This window comes from Podarcis tiliguerta, assembly GCF_965153285.1.
Source record: "Podarcis tiliguerta genome assembly, chromosome: 7".
NCBI lineage: Eukaryota > Metazoa > Chordata > Lepidosauria > Squamata > Lacertidae > Podarcis > Podarcis tiliguerta.
In genome coordinates, this window is record NC_139540.1 from 82786015 (window position 1) to 82812302 (window position 26288).

At 49.4% G+C, this 26288-nt stretch overlaps 3 protein-coding genes and 1 long non-coding RNA gene across 7 annotated transcripts in view; 2 read left to right on the forward strand and 2 right to left on the reverse strand.

Annotated features, from left to right (window-relative positions):
• LOC310681120 (phosphofurin acidic cluster sorting protein 2-like) overlaps positions 1 to 2255 on the reverse strand; it is a 66183-nt gene extending 63928 nt beyond the window's left edge. For 2 of the 4 annotated variants that reach the window (XM_083448629.1, XM_083448630.1), the window contains exons 1-2: positions 2054 to 2221; positions 397 to 484 (exon numbers count right to left, since the gene is read on the reverse strand). In XM_083448629.1, coding sequence (XP_083304755.1) covers positions 397 to 484; positions 2054 to 2181 — 216 coding nt within the window. In that variant the 5' untranslated portion in view covers positions 2182 to 2221. Of the gene's footprint in view, positions 1 to 396; positions 485 to 2053 lie in introns of all 4 variants that reach the window. The other 2 variants (XM_083448628.1, XM_083448627.1) reach the window with 2 other exon arrangements.
• LOC310681253 overlaps positions 1 to 26288 on the reverse strand; it is a 106697-nt gene that overhangs the window by 63928 nt on the left and 16481 nt on the right. The gene's annotated exons all lie outside the window — the stretch shown is intronic.
• SEC22B (SEC22 homolog B, vesicle trafficking protein) lies at positions 4830 to 11924 on the forward strand. Its single transcript, XM_083448842.1, has 5 exons — positions 4830 to 4988; positions 5572 to 5681; positions 5841 to 6001; positions 6825 to 6971; positions 10473 to 11924. The coding sequence occupies exons 1-5, from the start codon at positions 4914 to 4916 to the stop codon at positions 10625 to 10627; spliced, it is 648 nt and encodes a 215-aa protein (XP_083304968.1). The 5' UTR covers positions 4830 to 4913; the 3' UTR covers positions 10628 to 11924.
• The window catches only part of ALOX5 (arachidonate 5-lipoxygenase), a 36339-nt gene continuing 26397 nt past the window's right edge, over positions 16347 to 26288 (forward strand). The window contains exon 1 of the mRNA XM_083448702.1: positions 16347 to 16526. Within this exon, the coding sequence (XP_083304828.1) occupies positions 16377 to 16526 (150 nt within the window). The 5' untranslated portion in view covers positions 16347 to 16376. The remainder of the gene's footprint in view (positions 16527 to 26288) is intronic.

A 26288-nucleotide genomic window follows, 5' to 3' on the forward strand; every position in this document is an offset into this window, starting at 1 on the left:
AATACCTAGGTTTATATGTATTTTGTTTTTCTAGCTTGATCAAAATTATTTATTATTTCATAACAGATAGATAGTTAAGAACTTAGGCAGAGGGTGCCCTGCACCTCTCTCACTCCCGGGTCAAGACGTCCCTGAGCGTTCCTTTCATGAACGGCGCAACACCTAGTTAAGATTATGTGAACAACTTTGTTTCAAGAATTAATATGTACAATTCCCAAAAGGCAATGATATAAATTAGCATCAATTCTGTATCAATAGATTTCTCAGTACCCAATTTGTAGCATGGTATATTAATGAAACTGTTTTTTCTCACTAATAAATCACACAATAGTATATTAGCAAGCTCAATTGTAAAGCACCTCATTAGCTTATTATACCTAGCCAGGCTTGCATTACCTGCATTTTGACCGCAATTACCACAGAAATGAGATCTTTATCCAATTCTTTCAATACAATCAGTTTCTTCAAAGTCAAGCTGCACAACCTGCAAATTAAAAATGAAACAAAACCTGTGATATTGGGGAAAATAACTGAGGGATTGGGGAACTGAGCCGAAACTAAAAATCAATTTCACAATTTAATATCATCAGCAAACAGGGTTACTGCACTGACCACCCCTAACTCTAGATTGTTTATGAAAGAGATAAAAAGCACAGGCTTCTCTATTATCCATTTATTCCTGCTTCCTTAACCAGGTCCTGATCCACAAGAGGTCCTGATCCCTTCTTGCTCCATGCCTGCTAAGCTTATTGACTCAGCAAGGTATTTTTTTAATGTCCAAGTGCACTATCTCACCTGGGTCACCTCTATTATGAATGGCCACTATTTTTGGCTAGCTGACAATGATGGCTTAGTCACACAAACCTCACCTCACTCACCATCTGGATGAGAAAGGAGAGAAGCAATAAGGACCATGACAGGAGGCCAGAGAAGCAGTTGTGGTGCTCACAACTGGAGGTAGCCATAGAGCAGGTTGTCCCTGATGGTGCGTCTCTTCAAAAGGTGCATTAAGTGTCACATTAATATTATATTAATATTAATTTCATAATGTGAAGATCTAAGGCTGTTAACGTTTAAGTTAAATTTTACAAGAACTGTGATTTGGAAAACCGTTAAAAGGACATGCAATGAAATTCAACCAAGGGGAAACGAGGAAGTCACTTAACAATGTTAATAAGTGTCATGATTTATGTTTGTTTGCCTTATGTGTTTGTTTATAATGTTGTGAAAACCAATTTTAAAAATTGGGGGGGAGGTGCATTTTCCCGAGGAGGAGCAGATAAGTTTGAAATGAGCTGCTTCAGGGACCTCCAGGGCAGTGGCGTAGCGTGGGGGGTGCAGGGGGGGCCGGCTGCACCGGGCGCAACATCTGGGGGTTAGGGTTAGGGGACGCAAATCCACGGGTTAGGGGGTGCAAATCCACGGGTTAGGGGGTGCAAATCCACGGGTTAGGGGGCGCAAATCCACGGGTTAGGGGGCACAAATTACTTGCCTTGCCCCGGGTGCTGACAACCCACGCTATGCCACTGCTCCAGGGGGACAGTTGAATTTCATACCAGTTTCAGAGCAATCAAGGGTAGTTTCCTATTGCAGCACCAGGGAGATCTTCCCCATGCACAGACCAGAGAGCAGCCAGAAAGGAAGCAGCATTGAAAGAGCATCTGATCATCGCCCTCTCTCTTGGTCTGCGGGCCAAACTACATGTCACCCTAACTGCCGTGAACGCAGCTGCTGACATGCTCCCTTTTTTTTGCTATATAAATGGCAGCGGCGGGGGAAGCATCCCTCGTTCTCCCTTCTGCAGCCGGACAAAAAGGGCTCTTTGCTTTCCAGAGGAGGCCTCTGCCGATGTCAGCAGCAGTTTGCTTTGCAATGCAAAGAGCGAGGAAGCGAGCTGGGCGTCCGGCCCCCAGTCTGGGCGTCCAACCCCCAGGCTGCCAGTCCCAGGCTTTTTTCCCGCAGGGTATCCCCGTAAGGCGCCGCGCCCGGCTGCGTTCACACGACCACCGCGCCGGAGTCCCGAGGGGGCGAGCGCCAGGGAGGCGGGACTCACCTGGGGACGCAGCTGGGGCCGGAGCCGTCCACCTCCCAGGCCGCGAACAGGTTCATGGGCAGCGGGCCGCCCGGCGCCGCCAACCCGCCCGGGGGGCTGCCCGGACGCCCGCGCGCTTCGGCCGCCATGGCTGGGTCCTGGCCGAAGGGATGCAGCGAGCTGCTCGCCTCTCCTTCCGCGCCGGCGCAGCAGCCGCGGACCTTCGCCCGGGACGCGCGTGACCGGCCGCGGGGGGAGGGGCGCCGGGAGGGTGACGTCACAAGAGATGGGAGGGAGGGAGGCGGGCGGCGGCGCTTGTTCCGCCGCAGTGCCAGGGGAGCAGAGGGACTGCTGCTGCTGTTGCTGCTGCTGCATCTCGCTCCGCGGGTCTCCCTTCCCTGCGAGATGCCCTTGCGGGATGCACGGAGGGGATCGCAAACGCCGCCCCGATGCCGCTTTTTGTTTTGCACTCGGGGAGCTCAGGTGCGCGGCCTCCTTGGCTTCCCCGTATTGTATGTCGTGCAAAAAAAAAACCAAACCAAACCATAAAAGCACTCTAAACTGAAAAAGACATCCGCGGGTTTGGTTTTCTCCCCCAAATTTTTTTTATTGGTTTTTACAACATCATAAACAAGCAAACACATAAGACAAACAAACATAATCATAGCCATATTGAAAATTACACTTGTTAACGTTGTTAAGTGACTTCCTCGCTTTCCCTTGGTTGAATTTCATTGCATGTCCTTTAAACGGTTTTCCAAAGACATCCGCGAGTTTTAAGTGCCGCGTGAAGGTTCAGCCAAGGGCTGCCTCTTGCATCTAGGAAAAGCGAGCGCAACTCTGGACCACCGAGCGCCGGATCTTGCTGGAACGGAATTCTTTGCATGCATCCGATTTTTGCAGCAAAAATGCCATCTCTTTGCTGCATCCTGACCAAGGAGGAAGCGCGTTTCCGGCTCATCCTCTTCACCACACGCATCTGCGAAGTGCTAGACACCCACGACGTGTCTTTTGCACCCTTTCAAAGTGGCCAGCGCGGTTCCCTGGAGGGAGCGCCGATTCTTCCATCAAGTTTCCCCCGGGTGGCTTTCGGAGAGGGTCCGACAGCTTCGTGGCGGCGGTGGCGAGAGGGGGCTGTGGGCGGCTACCAGCCCCCACGGAGGCTGCGCCCCACGGAGACGGCTTGCTGGAGTCCAAGGAGGCGAGGGTCGCTCTCCCGCCCGGATCCTGCTCCAGGGCATAGCTGTCAGCTTTTCCCTTTTCTTGTGAGGAATCCTATTTGGAACAAGGGAATTTCCCTTTTAAAAAAGGGAAACGTTGACAGCTATGCTCGAGGGTTCCCCACTTGGGGCATCTGCTCAGCGGGCAGGAGGCTGGACTGAGTGGCCCTTTGGCCGAAGCAAACGGCCCCTTGGCTTAGGTCTGCTCGAAGCACACCGACCCCACCTCCCTTGCCCCTTTCCCGGCCGCTCCGTCATAACATCGCCATCTTTATTTGTACGCCGCCTTTCCCCCTGGCAGACACCCCATGCGGCTTACAGGTGCCTCGTCCCGCTGCTTGCCGAGCCACCTCCCTCCCATAACTGTCAACTGTCCCTTATTCGGCGGGAAACTCCCTTATCCCAGCTGCTGTCCCTTACTGGTGATGTCCCTTAAATTTCCCAGGTTTCATGCTCGCCCGGCTCAGGGTCCTCCGCCTCGAGAGAGAGCATGCACGAGCTGCCGCGACTCCGTTTCTCCCTTTTCCCCCTCACGGGCGCGTCATGAGAAGATTGGTGGTGGCAGGTGGGCAGGCAGCCCCTCTCTTGCGAGACTTTTGTGGCAGCGGTGGCAGCGGCTGAGGAGGCGGCCTGAGGGAGGAGGAAGAGGAGGGTATGGGGAGGGACGCAAAAGGGCAGCGCTTCAGCGGCCACCGCAGCGCCGCAACCGCCTCATGCCGGGCTCGCGGACGGCGTGGACGAGAGTCTCTCTCCCTCCCTCCCTCTCTCTTGGGTGAGGAAGGGCCGATGGAACTCCTCGCGCCAGGACGACGGCAGCCCCGACGTGCTGCTTAGCATCTCCTCCAACCAGTGAAGCATCTTAATGTAGTGATTTCCCCCTCTGCATCCCTTTCATAACTCTATTTTTATAAATCATTTGTCCAGCCATAGTTCAAATTTGTACTACAAGTTTTCTGTCTATCCCACCAATGTATGTAACTCTTTACAATAGCTTTTCAACTAAATTATAAACTTTCCCCATTCTTTATGAGAGAGGTGCTCTTCCTGGTTTCTAATTCTGCCTGTAAGCTTTGCCATCTCGAGGTCGTTCATCGGTTTTGTCTGCCCCTCTTCTTTGGTCGGCGTTGTAGACCCTTAGGATCATCTAGTCCAACCCCCTGCAAAACATAGTCAGTCGCAGCAAAAGCAGCATGGCTCCATCAGTGCCGGATTTCTGCATAAGCCAAGCCGAAATCCCTTATTTTGGCTGCTGATCCCTTATTTTCGAGGCTGCTGGTTCCTTATTTTCAAATCTGTAAGTTGACAGCTGTGCTCCCTCCCCGCGACCCGCCTGCTTTCGGCTGCTCCCCCCGCCCGCTTCCCAGCCCAGCCCGGCGCTGCTGCAGCAGGGAGTTCCAAGGCTCCCCACGCAGAGCGGGAGGATTGGGCGCTGTGGGCCGTGCGCGCCGTCCTTTCCCCGGCGCCACAGAGGGAAGCGGGAGGGCAGCAGCGGAACCGGAGCTCCGAGGGCGCCGCGTTCCGCCCGGGCCTTTAAACCCACCGGAACGGAAGTGGGCCGGAGCATTTCCCCCCACGAACCCGGAAGTTCCCTTCCGGCTTCCGGCCAGCTCCGCTGTGTGGGCCGTGGCGCAGCGGCAGCCGCGGGTGCGAGGCAGGCAGCCATGGTGCTCCTCACCGTCATCGCGCGGGTGGCCGACGGGCTTCCTCTGGCCGCCTCCATGCAGGAAGACGAGCAGGTGAGCGGCGGCCGGGCCAAGCCAGGCCTCCACCTCCTGCCCCCGGGACTCCGGGCGCGGCTACTCGGAAGCAAGAGCCCTGCGCGATCCCGGCTCCAAAGGCGCCGCCTCCGTCGGTCCGCTGGAGATGTCGGCCTCGGGGCTCCCCGTCAGGCCTGCCTGGGAGGTCCGCGGTTGCTGAGCGGGCCGGCCGAGAATGGCCCTACTGGCTCCTGAAGTCAAGGGCCGGATGAATCTGCTTCTCTTCCCACCCCCCACCGCAAGAGAGAGCCCCCACCCCCCATCTAAGAGATGAGGCAGGCAGGGACAGCCTTCCTTCGCTCTGAATATTTTGCTTTCTTAAAAGAACACATTGTGGGGGCTGGGAATCCTGAGCTGAAATTTCGGGTGTCCAGCTGGTTGCCTTTTCTGTTGTTGTATAAAGGAAACAGTCTAGTAGCAGCAGCAGAAGGGGGAGCATTTGGGCTTGGTTCTTCTTGACCCAGTTCCTATTGGCTCAGTGACTGACACTTTGCTCTGAGCAAAGGCCAGTGCTCTGTCAGCCTGCTGGAGCTTTGCATTAAAGATTTGTGTTGTTTTGTAGTCTGGTAGAGACCTGCAGCAGTACCAGAGCCAAGCCAAACAGCTGTTCCGGAAGCTCAATGAACAGTCTCCCACCAGGTGCACGTTGGAAGCAGGAGCCATGACTTTTCAGTAAGTACAACAGAAACTCAGTAGGGAATTGTAGACAATATGCTGGATTAGGGGTTGCTAGAGAAGATGATTGCTCTGTGTCTTTAGGGAAAATTTGGGAAAGATGGAAGTTGGTTTGCTGTCAAGCTAACATCAGACCTGTTGCATCTTCTTTTGCAGTTACATCATTGAGAGAGGGGTGTGTTACCTGGTGTTGTGTGAAGCCGCCTTCCCCAAAAAGCTGGCCTTTGCATACCTGGAAGATTTGCACTCAGAATTCGATGAGCAGCATGGAAAGAAGGTCCCAACCGTGTCCAGGCCCTATTCTTTCATTGAGTTTGGTGAGGTTCTTCCCCTTCCTCATCAGGCAAAGGCCTGCCTGCAAAGTCCCTTTGGTAGTCCTGATTGCAGCTTCTCCTCCTTGTGCAATCCCTAGTATTCCCTCCTGGAAAGTTTCTTGCATTAGCACAGTCCTTTAAATAAAAATAAAAATTGCTGTCCTCTAAAAAGACCCCGGAGACTGGATCCTCCCAGAAGCTTTACAGAATATCAGGTCAGATTATGTAAATATCCCTTTCCCTCACACAGATACAGTGGACTCTGACATTCTTTGTTCTTGGGTGTTCTGTGTCATCTCTTATAAACACTTGTACTTAGGACCAGCGAAAGTTTCTGAATGCTTGCCACCATGGTTGCTCAACCTTGATAGGAAAATTATGGACTATATTGCATGTGATGCTGCAACCATCATTAAGTTGCACACCTGTGTTACACAAAAACACCTATTTAGCAATAGGTGAATGTGAGTTCCAGTTTTCATAAGTATCTCAGTGCACAGGGAGAGTAGATTTAACCCTTCCCAACTGTTACCACAGTGACAATTCCCATCCCACCCTATTATTAGCTTTAGAAGAAAATGCTCTAAAGCATGCCAATGGAGCTAACAGTCTTGGGGAGCCAATTTTCATTAGGACCATGATTGTGGAGACAAGGTTAAACCTCCTCTCCACTGAATGCTACAATGAAAATTGCCACCAAAAAGGATAATTGGTGGACAACCAAGACTGACCACATGTGTGGAACTGATAAATAAAAGACATAAATTAGCTGTTGGACACTGAAGGGAAGAGAGACTAATTCATGAGCAGCTACCTCTCGTTTCAGATACTTATATCCAGAAAACCAAGAAACTATATATTGACAGTCGTGCAAGAAGAAACCTTGGCTCCATCAACACAGAGTTGCAGGATGTACAGAGAATCATGGTAGCTAACATTGAAGAAGTTCTACAACGAGGCGAGGCACTTTCAGGTACGGTGACTATTGGGTGCACAAGCTGCTCTGCTTTTTATGGGATGATCAGGTGCAATTGTAGCCTATGCTATGGCAAGCTGCTTTGTGCAATATAACACACCCTGTCTGCACATGCGCTTTCCCTACATTAAGATATTCAACAGATGCTTTATTACAGGGGCCCACACCATTGGAATTGCAGTAAGTGGCTACTTTCTCCCTTGTGGTGCTCCAAGATGGAATGTGTTCCAGCTCTGATGTTGCTTTGATGTCATGTCATAAATATTCAAATGACTCTTTTTATGTAGGCTTCCCCTCCCCCCATTTTGTGGCTTGCCCTGTGATTTTTTGGTAAAGGGTGGGACATACGGTAGATAAAATAAATAAGAGCACTTTTTAATATAACCAGACTTCATAAATGTTTGTTTATACATGTTTTATATTTACTCATGATTTTATGCTGCTCTTACATATTTTTTTCCTGTTTCTACAGCATTGTCTGTATATGTTAACTGCTTTTATTCTGATTTGCTTTGCTTTATTAAGTCCCCTGGAAACTTGCTTGAAGGGTGTAGTAGAATACCAGGAATAATTTCTATCATGTCATGCACCATAGCAAGCATGACAATTTCCAGCCTTGGCCAAGCTAAAACCTGTTGACCCCTGTTCCCCAAAACTCTGTTAGTGGTGCTCCAGCAGTCATCTCTGCTCTGGTTTCTCATCTCCTTCCCCATTCAACAAATCTTTATTCTTCTCCTTAGAATTAAAGCACCCTACAGCTTTGCCCTGTACAATGACATGTTGTGCCCTATGATCTTCCCCAAACTTGACTGCATTCTTATAGCATCTTAAAGTCTCCTACTCTTTTCTGTTCACTCGCAATCCCTTGTACCTTGAACTCTCCCCCATAACACCTGGGTGTTATTACTTATTTCTTTTTCTTTAAATCATAGAGTTGGAAGGGACCCTAAGGGTCATCTAGTCCAACCCCCTGCATTTCAGGAATATCAGCTAAAACATCAATGACAGATGGCCATCCAACATCTGCTTAAAAACATCCAGTGAAGGAGAGTCCACCACCCTCCGAGGTGGGTTCCACTGGCAAACAGCTCTTACCACCAGAAAGCTCTTCCTGATTAGTCAGAATCTCCTTTCTTGTTCAGGGCCTACCCTTTGGAGCAGGAGAAAACAAGCCTGCTCCATCTTCCATGTGGCAGTTCTTTAGTTATTTGAAAATGGCTACCCTATCTCCTCAGTCTCCTCTTTTGCAGGCTAAACCTACCCAGCTCCCTCAACCATTCTTCATAAGGCTTGGTTTCCAAATCCTTCATCACATTGATCATCCCTTATTCCCAGTTAAATTAGGCCTAAATATACATATCTTCTTTTGCCTGCTTTATTCCCATGTTACCATTGCATATCCCATTCTTCATCTTTTTTTTCTTTTGTTCATCATGCTTAAATTATAAGTTCCTCAGAACAGAGATCTGCCTTTTCTGATTTTGCCCTAAAGCCAAAGCAGGCAGAATGTCCATCTCAATTGTATGTTGAACAAGCTGGCTTGTTTATGGTAGGTATCTTCATACCTCATTGCTTCAGCAATGGAACCTGGCCTGGAACCATGCCTAACTTGGCAGTGGTTGCAGTAGCCACCCATCACTTGGGCAAATGGTATAGCCCCTTTCTTCTCTGTGATGGAGCTCCACCTCTGTAGCTTCTGCTTCTCCACCTCTGTAGCTTTTGCTTCATACTTTTCAAAATTCCTTGCTTCCTCTTCTGTTTGAGCAGCAATTGAGCAGCAATTGTGAACTTATGCAGTTTGCTATTACGTGTCCCACCCCAGACCCAAAATGTGGGAGGTACATTATTATAGAACTCAGGGCAGTTTTTGAAAGTTTGACAAACTGTTCTTCCACTTGCTGTGCCCATAATATGTGTGTCCAGCTTCTTTTTAATGAAGAAGTGGGGCTTACTTCCAAGGGTACAGGAAAAAAAGGGGCTGGGTGGTGGCAGCAGCAGGGAAGGCAGTGAGCAGGTGATGAGTTATTGGCAGTAGTTGGATCTTGGTATATAAATATTTGGGGCATGTATCCCTGTGAGGGGGCGTTATTTGCAAGTAGTTTCAAAAAGGGCAGGGGAGCAGCCTGAGGTCCTCATAAATGGCAGATACACAGGCTGTTACATAGGCAGACATCCATTGATTCAGAAAAAAACTTGACTGGTTTATTCAGAGGGTTGCATTGCAGAGAAAGAATTCAGTTTTGCATGCTTCTGACATGAGTTTAGGATGCACACTTTGCATTCAGTTTACACGTTAAAAATGATACACCAGAGCTTGTGGGGAATAATAAACTCAGAACAGTGACTACCAGTATTAGCTATTGATTGGGACACTTTTGAATGAGAAACATTCAAAACACAATTCAAAAGTTGTAGGGGAAGATGGTTTCGCTCAGTCCTCATTCATCCTGCCCATAGCAGCTTCTGGATTCCATGACTTCCCAGGCAGTGCCTCAGTTTCTCAGCTAGTACAGTGGTGCCCCGCAAGACGAATGCCTCGCAAGACGGAAAACCCGCAAGACGAAAGGGTTTTCCGTTTTCAGAGGCGCTTCGCAAGACGAATTTCCCTATGGGCTTGCTTCGCAAGACGAAAATTGACGAAAATTTTTGAGGGTTCTTTTCGCTCCCAAACCCCTTTTTCTGAAGCGCTAAGCTGCTAAAAGCCTTTTAGCAGCAAAACCGCTAATCCCTTAAGCCTTTAATAGCCATTAATAGCCCTTAAACTGTCAATAGCGCTAATCCGCTAATGGGCTTGCTTCGCAAGACGAAAAAATCGCAAGACGAAAAGACTCGCGGAACGGATTCTTTTCGTCTTGCGAGGCACCACTGTACTTCCACCACTTATTGCCGCAACGTCAGAGTTCTAGAAACCAAGGAGAAGTTTTTAATAAACTCTTGCTTGGGTCCTAAGATACATTAACCTACGGGAATAAATGGAAGGGCAGTTTCCCTCCCATTCCCCACTTGCAGCTGCTTGTGACCCCTCTGAAAACCTTTGCAGAAAGTGGGGTGGGAGCATCCTTCACATCAATAGAGGAAGGATGGGAGAAGACACATCCCTTTTGTGAGCTTCCTTTACTTAGAATCCAAACCTGACTATGGCAGCCCCCCCCCATGTCCCCTCCTACGTTCTTCAGAAGAGCCCCATGTCCCCCCAGAGAGACTTTTCAGATGATAGGTGGCTGCTGGAATAAATGTGAGCCACTTTTTCTAACGAAAAGCAAACTTTTTGATTAACAGCAGATAATAGACACTGGGTGCTTGACAGAAACTGTCATCCTCCTGTAATTTTTACAACAAGGAAAATGAAAACGTCTGCTCTTAGGTCAGACTGACGTCAGCAGATTCAGGCCTTTAATTTGAAACATATCATGAATCTATGGCAATGTGATATAAATCCATAACTGCACACCTACAAATACTAATGTGTCTTATTAATTATTTGTTCTTTTGAAACAGCTTTGGATTCCAAGGCAAACAATCTGTCCAGTTTGTCGAAGAAATATCGCCAGGATGCAAAATATTTGAACATGCGTTCCACCTACGCCAAGCTCGCGGCTGTTGCTGTGTTCTTTATCATGTTGATTGTCTATGTGAGGTTCTGGTGGCTCTGAGAGGTTTCCAGGCACCAAAGAGGGACAGCTAGTAACATAGCAGATGCATAGTTGCAAGATGCCAAGATCACCGGAATGTACATTAGAAGCCCCCAATGGGATGACTGTATAGTGAGAATTGCTGCTACTTTCCGGTGAATCTTAATTCCCAAATGTCAAAGCTTCCTGGATTTTCTTTTGCACTTAGAAGACATGAAATTTGTCCATCCCACTAGCAGCACGATTTCCATCCCTAATGTGAGAGGGAAGTCCTGAGTTGGCTTATCAGGCTGATTGACAGCTTTTGCGTTGATGCTGCAGTAGACACCCCCCTCTCCCTGTAAATGATCCCAGCCCTCATAGTAAAGGGACTCTAATGAACATTCCTGGTGCTAGTAATATTTTCTTAAGGGTCTGGATCTTGCTACTTGTGCAGAAATTCCTGTTTAAAGGCTGAGTCTTTACTGTACTTCCGACATACTGACATTACACCATTAATTTCTTAAACAGGTAGGAAATTCTGGTTCAGTAGACTTCATTATTGTTAGATATATTGAATCATTACACCATTGATTTAGAAAGTAGATAAGAAATTCTGCTTCAGCAGACTTCATTAAGTGCTAAGTATAATGTTGAAATAGTTGTCACAAAATTAAATTACAAGCACGTAATTCATTTTCATTTCAGATAAATCTATGTTTTTAAAACCAACAGCAAGTTCCACATTCTCTGCATATTTTACAGGGAGGGGCTTGGCGTCTCCTGCTTGTTGGGTTTTTCCTCTCTCCCACAAATGTCACTATTTCTTTTGCTTTGTGCAGTCTGTAAGACAACCTACTATTTGGATCTCATGGCACACGAAAGGGCTGAAGAAGAGCAGGTCTCTTCCTGAATTCTTGACAGTCTGTGCTTTGAAAAATTAAGCTCCTTTGTCAGTCTCTTCTTCACTGTATCTTTGTCTATTTCGCACTTCTGTATAGCAAACCTGTGGAGCAGAAACTGTTAGTGTCCTGAACTCTGGTATCTGTGTCTGAGGACTGCTGACTCTCAGAGGGATGCTATCGTGCAGTGTGAAAAGTATTTTCAGATGTGTCTTAAGAGCGAATCTCAAATAAGGAGATAGTAGAACTAATCTCCCATGTGTTCTCAGGCAGCCTGTCTGAATATTTGCAAGGGGAAGAGAAAAGGAGTTGAAGAGCAGAACACCACATACTATGTTTCCATCAGAGATAATGAAAAGAAAATTGGTTTTATTTATTTCAATTGGCAAGCGCATTATTACAGCTCTCTCTTAAAAATAAAAGGTGAATTCACAGCATTTTATCGAACAATTTTTAATTTGATGTTTTGAAGCTCAAGCAGATATATATAACCACCTTTATTGATAGTTAGTAGTTTGGTAGCTCATGGGAATGTTGTAGTGGCCATTGGGTTGTATCCAGCTAAAGTAATTACATTACTGTAATGGTTCTAGGGGTTGCTCGTGCGTAAGTTGCCACCACTCCTGGCTAGGTTGCCTGGTTGAACCCTTTCTGTCTGGACAGCCTCAAGTTCCGTGGCTGCCTCAGTCGCTGGCAGAATCCGTCAGTGGGCGTTTCTTGAACCGTTTCCAGCATAAAAGCTGTTTGACGCCCAGTCTTCTCCTACTCTCCCTGCGCGGAAGTCTTCTGCGCAGGGAGGGTGTGGGCAGCGGAGTACCCGTACTCTCTCCGCTGGTCTCCGGCGAGGAGTCCTGGAGCCACCTCTCTGATTCCCCCATCTGCCCCCCTTCTCCACTGGTGTTACGTTGATTTCCTTCCCCAGCGGATGGGCTGCCTCTCTCCCTACTGGGACCCTCTCCGGCATCCCTCTGGAGCCTCCTCTCCGCCTCCAGCTCCGATGGCAGTTCCCTGAAAATTACTGAAGCAATGGAATTCGCCCTCCCTGCTCCATCCCCAAACCTGCTCCAGGCCATGTGTGTGTGTGTGTATGTATGTGGATTGATTGATTGATTGATTGATTGACTGCATACATGCATGCATGCATGCATGCAGGGGGAGAATAGAGAGGGGAATTCCATTGTATGAGTAGAATGAATTCCATTCATGCAATGACTTTGTTGGGAACAAGCCCAAGTCTCCTGGGATATCCTTGCTGACAACCTAGTAAAATGTAATTTGAATAATACCACCGTTAGATGGATCTTCAGCTTTTTAAAACGAATTCCCAAACATCCCTCATTCGTGACTGCATCAATGGAAGAAGAATCTCAAGTAGGGTGTCATAGGACTCTGCCTTTGGCCCTGTGCTGTTCAACATCTTTATAAATGACTTGGATGAATAGAGGGGATGCTTATTTCCCTATACTACATTTTTGCTGAGAAACCCCATCCACCTCTCATTTCACTCTACAGCACAGTGCAGTAACCACCTTCTTGACAGTTGGACCCACCGTTGGGCTGGTCCACTCATTCTTCTGGAGCCTGTCTTTGCATGCAGGGGAAGTCCCTAAGTCACGGAGGGTTTGAGACCCATCGGCTACCCTCACCTGGTTTAGATGGCCAGCCGAAGCTGTTCCCAAGGTGTGGCTGCTGTTGCATGCTGACAGCCTCTAGGAGCCACAGGTGAAAGGTGAGTGTAGGGTGTGGACCAAAGGTGGCCAAACCACCCCAGAGAAAGCACAACGTGTCTCCCACCAAAGGTACTAACCTTCCCCTAACACCCCCATACCTGAGAAGCGCGCCCATCTAGGAGAAGGCAAATGTACTAAACCTTCTGCCTTGTGGCATTTGTGAGAGGATTTGGGAGTAAAAATCCGTACCAGCTGCCTGGTGGGACATCTTTGGAAGAAGAAAAAGCTAAGGAACAAGCCCTTCACAAATCTGGAGACCCTAAGACCAAGGGTCAGCAAACTTTTCTACCAGTGGGCCAGCTCACTGCCCCTCAAATCTTCTGGCGGGCCAGAATGCACACAGGCACATGTTCACACACACACTGGCAGAGGGGGGCTTCTCTCGCCCTCCCTCTGCTGTCCTACTTTCTTGCAGCAGTTAGTAGCTGATGGCGGTGGCAGCGCCTCTTTTCTGGGAGAGCTATCCCAGGCGCGGGGCCAGCAGGGACGCCAAGCTCCGGCTGAAGCCTTGCGGCATGCCCACTAGCCCCTCTGTCCATGGCGGCGATGCCATGGCTGCAGAGGAAATTCCGCGTGCCTTCAGATTGGCCAGTGTAGCTGCCCGCCCAGAGGCTTCCGCAGCTTTGGATTGGCTGCGGGAGCTTCCTGGAGCCAATCCGAAGCCCCACCGGGTTTTCTCAGCATGCGGGCAGCAAGGCTTCGGATTGGCCAGTGCCGCCACCTGCCCAGAGGCATCCGCTGCTTCAGATTGGCTGCGGGATATTCCTGGAGCCAATCCAAAGAAGCCCGTGCACCCGTCGCAGAATTCACTCCCCGCGCAGCGAGATGTCGCCATGCCAGTTCAGCACGGGGACTGACTGGGCAGGTGGCAGGGTCCTTGGGCCTTATCTGGCCCACGGACCTTAGTTTGCCAACCCCTGCCCTAAGGTGGTTGGATGGTACATTGTATGCCTCCTTCCAGTAGCTCTGGAAACCAAGCTAGCACCAGGTGTCTTGCTCCATTTTCCTTTTGTCCACGTTAGTTTTGTTTAAAATTTGTTTTATTTTTTATTTTGACAAAGTAATAATAATAAATAAATAAGAATAAAAATGTGCACCGTACTCCTGAGACCATGCCATTGTAACTATCCAACCTCCCAATATTTCAACAACTCTTGGCGATGGTTTGACAGTACAAATAGTTTTAACAGTACAAATTCTACAAACACCTTCCATATCTCCTCAAAATCATTTCTCCTGCATGTTCCCCATCTTGCCTTAATAGCACATGTTAATTAATAGCTATATCCCACGCCTCTTTATACCATTTTTCTATAATAACTCATGCAGCTGTCAATAAATTTGTGAGCAAGTCTTTCATAGCCTGTGAACCCTCCACACCATTGTAAATTGATGATAATGCTACCTCTGGACTTTTGGTCAGCTTTAACCCAGTGATTTCTGTTATCTCCTTAAACACCCTTTGCCCCCCAAAACTACATATTTACACCCCCACCACATGTGAACATAATTCCCTGCTTCCTGGCATCCCCTCCAACATAACACTGAATATCCCTTGTTTATTTGATTTAATCTGACTGGTATTAAATACCACCTCCAAACTAATTTATAATTTTCTTTTATCCTAATAGACAACATTTTCAAAGTGTGTTTCTTCCACATTTCCCCCCAGATTTGACTATCTGCTATTTATGTTTCTATCCTCCTTTTCATAATCGACCCCAGCCCTTTAACATTAATAATAATAATAATAATTTATTTATACCCCACCCATCTGGCTGGGTTTCCCCATCCACTCTGGGGGGCTCTCAATCGAATATTAAAAACACAATACAGCATTAAACATTAAAAACTTCCCTAAACAGGGCTGCCTTCAGATGTCTTTTAAAAGAAGGATAGTTGCTTATTGCCTTGACATCTGATGGGAGGGCATTCCACAGGGCAGGCGCCACCACCGAGAAGGCCCTCTGCCTGGGTCCCTGTAACCTCACTTCTTGCAGTGAGGGAACCGCCAGAAGGTCCTTGGCGCTGGACCTCAGTGCCCGGGCAGAACGATGGGATGGAGATGCTCCTTCAGGTATACTGGGCCGAGGCCGTTTAGGGCTTTAAAGGTCAGCACCAACACTTTGAATTGTGCTTAGAAATGTTCTGGGTTGAAATCCTTCTTTCATTATCCATGAGTTGAATATAGTTCTTAATTTCTGGTCTCATGTCTTATGATACTTATCTAACCTGTTACCTATCTCATTCAATCCCACCCCTACCAATTTCTCTCCCCCCCCCCCATTTTTTTCTGAGGCATTTCACCTCTCCCATTGTGCTAATTGTCCTCCCAAGGGGGGGGGGGGGAGAGAGGTTCCTCTGATCACTGGAGCCACAGTAGAACTTCTCCCATAATATTTGTTCTGTCTTCACACACACAAGGAAAACCAAGGGGGTATATTGAGGAGATCCACCAACCATCCATTAACATTTGCATTATTTTGCATTTGCATTATTTTGTATATTGTGTGTTGTGGGGAATAATGGAACCAATTTGAAATATGCTTTAAATCTCCCTTTACAAACGGAAAACAACACACACACGAGGCAGTGAGTCATCGAGGCAGATGTATATCATTTGAATATATTTGCACCGGAGGATGCAAAACAAGACTTAGACGGAACTGGAGATATAAGCCATATCTAGGATCTAGATCTTATATAGAGATATAAACCGTAATTAGGCAATTCCACTGCAGCATTCACTCCCGCTGATGCCTCCCAACCTCTAAATCTAGACGAGAACTCACAGAGGAACACAGTTCTCGTCTAGGATTAGAAACTTTTGCAGTGGAATCCCAAACCCCGCTCCCCCAGAAAGACTGCTTGGTCTTGGGGGGCTAAGTTGGAAGAAGGAAAGATGTTCTGCTAGAGCGCCAGCAAAGAAACAACTCTGCAAAGCTCCTGCCGGAGGAGCCCCTGGACGGGGCGTCCGCGGCCCTTCAGCCCGAGGAGCGGCAGCGCCTGAACTGGCCCCCGACGGCGGCGGGGCGCCTTCTCTGCGGCGGCCGCGACAGCGCCTCCCCTCGGAGCGGGACCTCGCCCTCCTCGGCGGGGCGGCGCCTCCTTGTGCCTGCGCGCAGCCCCGCGACTTCTGCTCTGCTCCTCGGCGCAGCCATGCCGTCCTACTCGGTGACGGTGGCGACGGGCAGCCAGTGGTTCGCGGGCACCGACGACTACGTCTACCTGAGCCTGGTGGGCACGGGCGGCACGAGCGAGAGGCACCTGCTCGACAAGCCCTTCTACGACGACTTCGAGCGCGGCGCGGTGAGTGAGGGACGGGACGGGACGGGGGCGGATGGCGCGCTTGGGCAGCCCGCGCTCTGCTCAGGCTCAGAAACCCTCTCGCCTCTCCCGCTGTAGAGCTGCCTGAGAGCCTTCCTTCCACAGAGAGGCATCGAGGCGGGGAGGGGGCTTCTCCCCCCGCGCTGTTTCTCCCCGTCTAGCAAGCGGGTTCCCCATTTTGTGGCTTCCTGCTGACAATGGAAACTTCTGCCCGCTTCCCTTTCACGCCCGTCCTGCATGCCTCGCATCCATCCACCTCTCCGGCGCACCGTTTGGTCCCGGCGCAGCATCTTGGACGTGGAGGGCGGCACTGGCACAGACCAGCTGCAGCGAGCAGAGCCGTCTTTCCTATTGGGCTTACTGGCGTGTTGCGCCAGGGTGCTGGCCTCCCAGGGGCGCCCCAGCGAGCGAGGGAGCTGCGTGGCTTTGCCGGCGGCCTCCCTTTTCCCTGCCAGCCCACCAGCTGTGCCCCATCCATAGCTGTCAATTTTCAGATTTGAAAATAAGGGATCAGCAGCCTCTAAAGTAAGGGATCAGCAACCTCACCTGTCCCGGGGACAGTCTACGCAGTGGCGTAGCGTGGGTTGTCAGCACCCGGGGCAAGGCAAGTAATTTGCGCCCCCTAACCCGGGGCAAGGCAAGTAATTTGCACCCCCACACACACACTGTCCCTCCCCCAGATAGTCCCTCGCTCTCTCTCCGCACCGCACCACACGCCTGGCACCCTCCCCTCCACAGTGGGCGGCGACCCGGCAGCTCGGATCGGATTCGCACAGCCAGCACTGCAGTGAGAGAGAGTGAGTGAGCCAGGTAGGGGCAGAGAGCTGCGAGTGCAAGCGCCCCCCCCCCAGATGTTGCGCCCGGTGCGGCCGGCCCCCCCCCGCACCCCCCCCCCCGCTACGCCACTGAGTCTACGGGATATCTAACAATCCGGGATAGCAGCGGGAAACGGCGCTGAAATAAGGGTAAAGGTAAAGGGACCCCTGACCATTAGGTCCAATCATGGTTGACTCTGGGGTTGTGGCGCTCATCTCGCTTTATTGGCTGAGGGAGCCGGCGTTTGTCTGCAGACAGCGGACTAAGCCGCTTCTGGCAAAACCAGAGCAGCACACGGAAGCGCCATTTACCTTCCCACCAGAGCAGTACCTATTTATCTACTTGCACTTTGACGTGCTTTCAAATGGCTAGGTTGGCAGGGAGCTCACCCCCGTTGCGGGGATTTGAACCGCCAACCTTCTGATCAGCAAGTCCTAGGCTCTGTGGTTTAACTCACAGCGCCACCCGTGGAATTTCCCACAAAAAAAGGGACAGTTGACAGCTATGGCCCCATCAACCATATGGCTGGCAGGCAGGCAGCTTGCCTCTCAAGCCCCCGTGGGAGGAGAGCGATCCCTGCAAAGGCTTGGGAAAAGGTTGACAATTCTGGGAAACGGGGGTCGCCTGAAGGATCTTTGCACCACAGCGCCAGATATGCTTAAGACGGCCCTAGCAGGGAGCTTAAGAAACAAGCTTCTACCTAGTGGAGGACTGCTGTGGTCTCTCTGGCTCAGTTTAGTGGGGGCTGGCATAAGCTCTCGAGGGGCTCAGCCTGGGTGGGCTCAGTCTAAGTCTAGGTTTGGGCTCATGAGGTGGCTGCTCTGACTGCGCCCCTTGCTCCCTGCCACCACACACAGCCACGCAACCTCCTCTGCCCACAGCAATGAGTGTTACCGGCAGCTTCAGCTTGCCCACAAAGGAGGGCAACTTTACAATACTTGCAAAGACAGCCGCAGCTGCCTCTGTCGGGCAGGGGGTCCGCTGAGCCTTGAAGTGCAGCTGAGCCAGAGAGGAGCCTCCCTCCGCCTGCTATCCAGGGGCGTAGTGGGGAGAAAAAGACTTTGGGGTTGCTTTGCAGGACGGCCTGCTCCCTCTGCCTGCTGCACCCTCTTTCTCTTAACAGCACACAGGTAATAACAGCCAGTGGCGTAGCATGGGTTGTCAGCTCCCGGGGCAAGGCAAGTAATTTGCGCCCCCTAACCTGTGGATTTGCGCCCCCTAACCCTAAGCCCCAGATGTTGCGCCCAGTGCGGACGGGCCCCCCTGCACCCCCCCCCCACGCTACGCCACTGATAACAGCCATCTTTTTTCAGACCTTGCAGCCGGGCGCTGACCCCAAAAACCTCAAGGTCCAAAAGGAGGCTGGAGGTGTGCAAGTGAGCAGAATCAGTTGGCTCATAAAGGGAACTATCCCTCCATTTGCCTTCTCTTTGTGGGTGGCGCAGCCTCAGGTGCCACCCGGAGAGAAGGGCAGGGGACGTAAGCAGAGACTCTTTTGAAGAAAAGCCACAGCTTCCACCTGCTCGCTCAGGGTGAGGTCGCAGGGCCCAATCCTATCCAGTGGCGTAGCGTGGGGGGTGCAGGGGGGGCCGGCCGCACCGGGCGCAACATCTGGGGGGCACGCGCTCGCACTCGCAGCTCTCTGCCCCTACCTGGCTCACTCACTCTCTCTCACTGCAGTGCTGGCTGTGCGAATCCGATCCGAGCTGCCGGGTCGCCGCCCACTGTGGAGGGGAGGGTGCCAGGCGTGCGGTGCGGTGCGGAGAGAGAGCGAGGGACTATCTGGGGGAGGGACAGTGAGGTGGGGGGGGCGCAAATTACTTGCCTTGCCCCGGGTTAGGGGGCGCAAATTACTTGCCTTGCCCCGGGTGCTGACAACCCATGCTACGCCACTGATCCTATCTACCATCCCACCCAAAGAGAGCGTGTGAATGAGCAAGGAGAGAGGGGAACGTAAGCAATCAGAAGCAGTGGCAGGCGTGCCTGGGAACAGAAAGTTTAATTTGGCTCATGAGGCCATTCTTCCCTGACCACCTCCATCGGCTGATGCCACTGGTTCTGCCCAGGGAACTGGCACATGAAGCCAAGGAAAGCTTGGAAAATACAGGCTTCTTTTTCACTCTTCCCACAGCAGTGCTGGGAGGGCTGATGGGCTGGGAGGGGGGAAGCAGAGGGAGGGAGGGCAAAGAGGAAAAAATAGTTTTGTCAAGGGGGGTAACCTACCTGTCAATCATGCAATATCATAATGACACCAATGATTGACAGGTGAACACGCCTCACCCGTCAGATTTGGCCCATCCTGAGAAGGATCCATGGACCCACCTCTGCCTTACAGCCATCTCTTGTCTGATTGATTCTGCCATACTACTGAAAGAAACGCAGGGGGGGGGTGTTATTCTGAAAGGGCAGTGGCTGGTTCTGGGAGGAGCATCCTCCTCTCACTTTGCCGGTCCTTTTGCGGATCAGTAACTGGTTATGAGACCGGAGCCAGAGAGTAGGAATGAATGGACAATTCATCCAACAAAGGGATATAAAGCGTGGAGCCCTGAGGATCCGCGTTGGGACTTGTGCTTTGTAACTTGTTCATAAACCAGTGGCGTAGCGTGGGGGGTGCAGGGGGGTCCGGCCGCACCAGGCGCAACATCTGGGGGGGGGCGCGCTCGCACTTGCAGCTCTCTGCCCCTACCTGGCTCACTCACTCTCTCTCACTGCAGTGCTGGCTGTGCGAATCCGATCCGAGCCGCCGGGTCGCCGCCCACTGTGGAGGGGAGGGTGCCAGGCGTGCGGTGCGGTGCGGAGAGAGAGCGAGGGACTATCTGGGGGAGGGACAGTGCAGCGGGGGGGGGGGCGCAAATTACTTGCCTTGCCCCGGGTGCTGACAACCCACGCAACGCCACTGTCATAAACCATCTAGATTAGCGGTGGGTGCACAATGACATAGCCAAGTTTGATGATGATTCCAAATTTTTCAGGGTCATCAGCGCTTTTTTTCTAGAAAAAACAGTCCCGGTATTCCTCTTGTTGCTGTTTACATACTGTTTTTCTTCCCCTCTACAAAATGTATATTTACAATAGCCCTGGTCCTGATGTGATATGCAGTAAAGTCACGTGAGGAGGCCGAGTGCATCTTGAATATTTGCCATGGGAGAAAGCTATTGTTTTTAACTTTGGACCTCTTTACAAACCTGTAAAAGTCTCAACATTGTAAGGCTAATAATTCCTGTCACACTGTTTATTTCTCCCTATTAAAAAAAAAAAGTATTGTGAAGCATAGAAAATGGTTGTGAGAGACGGAAAGCTGTTTGATGAGGACTGTGTGTGTAAAAGTGGGAAATGACATGAAATCCCCCTCATCAATTGTAGAATTTCTTTCACCTCTCTTCTGCTTTTTTGGGGTGTGTGGTAGGTGGAAGAATATACTGTATATACTGCATATCAATCACATCCTTAGATCCGTTTGACCAACCAGTTTCACTTTTCTAAATAAACTAAACAAGCCCACTCATTAACATACTGAACTTCAACTCATTTCATTATTGCTACGATGCTGTTTTGCTAAAAAATAAAGAGCTGCTGATTTGTGTAAAACACTCCTTAAATAAGCATTTCCAGGGAAAGCATCTCTGAACACACTGAAACAAAATGAGCGGCTGATGGGGTATTTCTCCCCCTTCCCCAAGAAAGAGGGTGGGGGAGTAAAAATAAAATAAAATCCTCCCGACCAAGATCTCCCCCTTGATTACATGAGTGAAACTGAGTCTGCCTGGCTAGGATTTCTGTCTGGGAGATCTTCTTAGGATCTCCCTCAGAGGAGGCTGCTGTCACTATAAAAAATTACTGAAAGACTTGAGAAGGAGAAGGGATACCTGTTCTCTCCTCTTCTCTCTCCCCCCCCCCCAGCATCTCCCCTCTCTCCCTTGCCACCTCTCTCATTAAAGAGACTTAATGAAACAGACCCGCCTGTCAGCTGAGGGTTGCAAGAAGCAGTGGCGTAGCGTGGGGGGTGCAGGGGGGGCCGGTCACACCGTGCGCAACATCTGGGGGGGGCGCGCTCGCACTCGCAGCTCTCTGCCCCTACCTGCCTCACTCACTCTCTCTCACTGCAGTGCTGGCTGTGCGAATCCGATCCGAGCCGCCGGGTCGCTGCCCACTGTGGAGGGGAGGGTGCCAGGCGTGCGGTGCGGTGCGGAGAGAGAGCGAGGGACTATCTGGAGGAGGGACAGTGCAGCGGGGGGGGGGGCGCAAATTACTTGCCTTGCCCTGGGTTAGGGGGCGCAAATTACTTGCCTTGCCCCGGGTGCTGACAACCCACGCTACGCCACTGGCAAGAAGGGTGGGGACAGGAAGGGGCTTGCTGTTTGTTTTAAGGGGGGAGGCTTTCCAAAGAGAGTCTGTGGTTGGGTGAGCATCCTCCTCTGGAGGGCTCTTTATGCTCTTGTCCTGGTGGGATACAATGAGCAGTATCCCTTTGAGGGGGAAGAGCTTCCTAGGAGTTGCTCCCCTCAGGCTCTCTGTGGCTGGCTGACAGAGCCTCTGAGGCACCGTGGGCATGGCTAGCACACAACATCTGTGTGTTGCCTCAATAAAACTGTTGTGGAGGAGAAGGAGGGGAAGAGAGGGGGAAGTGGGGACTTCCTTTCCCCACTTTTCTGCTGATCACAAAGGAGGCATCCTGCACACCTCTTCCACCCTAAGAGCTTCTTTCCCCAGGGGCAAAAGGAGACTTCATTCCACTTGGGTCAAAGACACAGTTTGGTGCACACATATGGCAAGGTGGCCTCTTGCCTCCCACAGTGTCATCCTTGGTTTCCTCTTTTGCATAGACTCTTTTGGTTCCATCACCACAGCTCTCGCTTCCTCTGAAGTCGTTCAAATTTGTGGTGGGTCCTTTCGATAACAGAGCAAGCCCTATGAGCTGCCGCATGCCAAATACTCGATAAGAGCAGCAGATATGGAAAGTCTGAAAGGGAACTTTACTTGTAAACCTAATTCTGATCATAACTAGAAGGTTATCTAGAGTGTATGAGACTCTGCTGGATAGGTGGTTTGTTTGGAAAAGTCAGAATAGTGGGGTCATGCGGGACTAAATCGTTAAAAGACAATAAGAAAGAAAGAAGGAAGGAAGGAAGGAAGGAAGGAAGGAAGGAAGGAAGATCAGCATGGCTCCCCTTCTGGAACAGGCGTGCTGGAAGCAGTGGCGTAGTGTGGGTTGTCAGCACCCGGGGCAAGGCAAGTAATTTGCGCCCCCTAACCCGGGGCAAGGCAAGCAATTTGCGCCCCCCCCCCGCTGCACTGTCCCTCCCCCAGATAGTCCCTCGCTCTCTCTCTGCACCGCACCGCACGCCTGGCACCCCCCCCCTCCACAGTGGGCGGCGACCCGTCGGCTCGGATCGGATTCGCACAGCCAGCACTGCAGTGAGAGAGAGTGAGTGAGCCAGGTAGGGGCAGAGAGCTGCGAGTGCGAGTGCCCCCCCCAGATGTTGCGCCCGGTGCGGCCGGCCCCCCCTGCACCCCCCACGCTACGCCACTGGCTGGAAGTACACTCAGTGGGATCATGTCTTCAGACTTAGTTCTGCTTCTTAATGTCTGCTTTTGTCCTTTTTCCTGTATAGATTCTTTCACAAATAATGTTGCATAATGTCTTAGTTCCGCATCTCATTTAGTTTACTATCCTTCCCAGGGAGTTGTTTTGAAACTTAAAAAATAGTTGCTGCAGGACTTTTTGCTTATTGCAGCAAAAAGAGATCCAGAGATCTCTCTCTCACTCTGTGACCATTAATATCTAATATCTCTGCCAAGTTACAGTGTTATATTCACAGGGCGAGAATTGTTTCTGGAGGAATAACATACTCACTTGGGTGTGCAGGTGAGTCCATGGACCAATGGGGCCTGTTCACGGCTTCCGTTCTTTGCCCCACCCCCCCAAAAAAATCACAAACCCAGATAGCATTACTGAATGTTTTTGAATGGCAATTGCTCTGTCAACATTACAACCAGATCCATTCCAGAATTAAGCACCAAAGTGAATATTATTAAAATTAGAAACTGTATAGTATCACATCCTACATAGGAAGTCTATTGCAAGACAGAAGGTCTTAATGTGAAAATAAGAGTTTCAGAAGTGAAGTCGGCAAAAGTGATAATCCTATTATTGTCCTCAGGTCTTTCCTTATTCATACCAATCATCCCATTTACTTCTGCTTCTCAGGCCTACAGGAAAATAAATTAATTGTAGTCCTGGAAGTTTTTGCTCATTCTTATTGTGGCTTCGTATGCTTTCCTGAGGGATGCAGGTGGCGCTGTGGGTTAAACCACAGAGCCTAGGACTTGCCAATCAGAAGGTCAGCGGTTCGAATCCCTGCGACGGGGTGAGCTCCTGTTGCTCAGTCCCTGCTCCTGCCAACCTAGCGGTTCGAAAGCACATCAAAGTGCAAGTAGATAAATAGGTACCACTCTGGTGGGAAGGTAAACGGTGTTTCCGTGCGCTGCTCTGGTTTGCCAGAAGCAGCTTAGTCATGCTGGCCACATGACCGGAAGCTGTACGCCGGCTCCCTCGGCCAATAAAGCGAGATGAGCGCCACAACCCCAGAGTTGGTTACGACTGTACCTAATGGTCAGGGGTCCCTTTACCTTTACCTTTATTACTTCCCTTGATCTGGACACTAGACTTCTGTTGATGCAGCCTAGAATATCCCTAGCTTTTTTGCTGCTGCTGCATCACACTGTGGACTCAGCTTATGGTCCACCAAGAGTCCACCCTTAGATCCTTTTCACATGTACTGCTAGTAAGCCAGGTGTCCCCATCCTATATTTGTGCAGCTGTCTTCTTTACCTGGAGCACACCTGATGTCACATATGATTTTGTGGGGCAGGTGTGTGTGGCTTGGGTAAAATGGCCTCACAGGTCATATTAGGATCCCTGGTGGGCCTAATATGGCTCAAGGACCAGAAGTTTTCAGTGTTTGACATAAATGCAGGAGAGGGAATATTTTGGGGTATCAATACAATGTCAGGTAGTTCATTGTTCCACTAACTCAAAAATAATGGCAGATGTCAAAGGAAGGAGCTCAGCCATGACCTAAAGGTCACTTATCTTATTTTGAAACTTAAAAGAAAAACTAAAAACTTAAAAGAAAACTTCTTTTGCAGGGAGGCAGGAAAGATGCTGAATAAAATATTATTCAGAGAGCAGGCCTGAGATTTACAATAAAATGCATTGCTAGATAATGTTTTCTTTGTTAATTCTGATTTATCACCCTATAAATCTATAAATATAGAGATGTTTATACAGACATCAGATTCAGTCCATCAGAGCCTCCTGGGCTTTTAGGTTAGGAAACTCTTTACTGCTGTGTGTCTGTGGGACATGTCAGACATATCATTATGGGTAAAAGTTTAAGAAAACATTTGAAATATTATTTGCTTGTGACAATCAGTAAATTGTGGCTTCATCCACATTTCCATACCTTATCTTGCTAATGTGTAAATATTGTTTGATGATGAAGATTTGCACTATATCTATAGTCCACCTTCATTTCAAGAAATACATTTTCTGAAGTCTTTTTGATTGAAAACGTTTTGTTGGAGTAGCTCCTTTCAGAACACGCATTGCCTAGTTAACTGGTAAGTGTTTTCGAAATACCAGGAGTATGATAGTCTCCTAAGGGAGGTGGAAAGATAATTTGGTATAGTTTGGCATTACGTGACTCCCCCCCACACACCATGGTGGGAAGCTACTGGGTAACAATTGCACCATTGTTAGGATTCTTAGTTCAATGATTAATCCATGCCCGTTTGCATATAAACAAAGTACTGGGATCACAGGGCGATTGTCTGAGCTTTGCAGGAAATGAAACTGTAAGCTATCCCTCATCATATCAGAAGTAATATACACTTTGTGTTTTATGTTCTCAGCAGGAAAACCTAGTTTCAGGTAATATTTTTTGACCATCTGGATTCATCTTGGATCCATAGTATTTGCATAGCTATGTTCATTATTTTTCACAGTAAGAGGGCCACCCTTAATTGTTTCCATGAAAGCTTTACCTCACAGAATTATCTTTATCATCTGCTAATCACCAGACAAAAGGAAGCAGGCCTGGCCTTGGTTAAGAAAAGAACTATCAGTTAAGGCTGATGGCTTGAGGCTTAAGCAGCAGTCAGTAGTTCATCTTCTGGGATAAATAACGAAAACTCTCCAATCTGCAGGCGCCGTCTTCTAGGAATGCATTTGCCATGTGGATGCAGTACCCAAGAGCGTTTTCGCAATTACCACTAAAAGTGCCTTTGAGACATTCATGTGACTCTGTTATGTGTGAATATTCTGGAACAATACAACCTTTAGAATGCATCTGAAGGCAGCTCTGTATAGGGAGATTTTTAATGTTTACTGTTTTAATATGTTTTTATATATGTGGGAAGCCTTACAGAGTTGCTGGGGCAGCCCAGGAAGATGGATGGGGTACAAATATAACAACAACTATTATTATTATTATTAACACAATACTTTTTTGTGAGTCAGCTTGTGATCTTCAGATGAAGGGTGGTATACAAATAGAATAAATTAAAAGAAATAAAATAAACTGAGTAAAATGATTAAAAAGCTGGGAGCTGGGGATTAGAGGAAAAGAAAAGGATCTAGCTAAGTTGAATAAGTCTTCAGCAGACATCCATGGGAATGGAACAGGCTTGAAGAAGAGAAAAACTGAATAGCCTCCTGAGTATCCAAAAAGGGAAATAGTATGAGGATCTATGATGTGGTCAGTTATAAGAAATAAGCTTCCTGATTGCCATTGATTACTTTAATGGCAATGCTAGAGAGAACAGATCTTAAATTCTAAATAACTCAAGTACTGGTGACCAAAGGTAGACAAACTACCCAGAAGGAGCATGATGTGTCCCCCACCAGAGGTACTACCCCTTAACCCC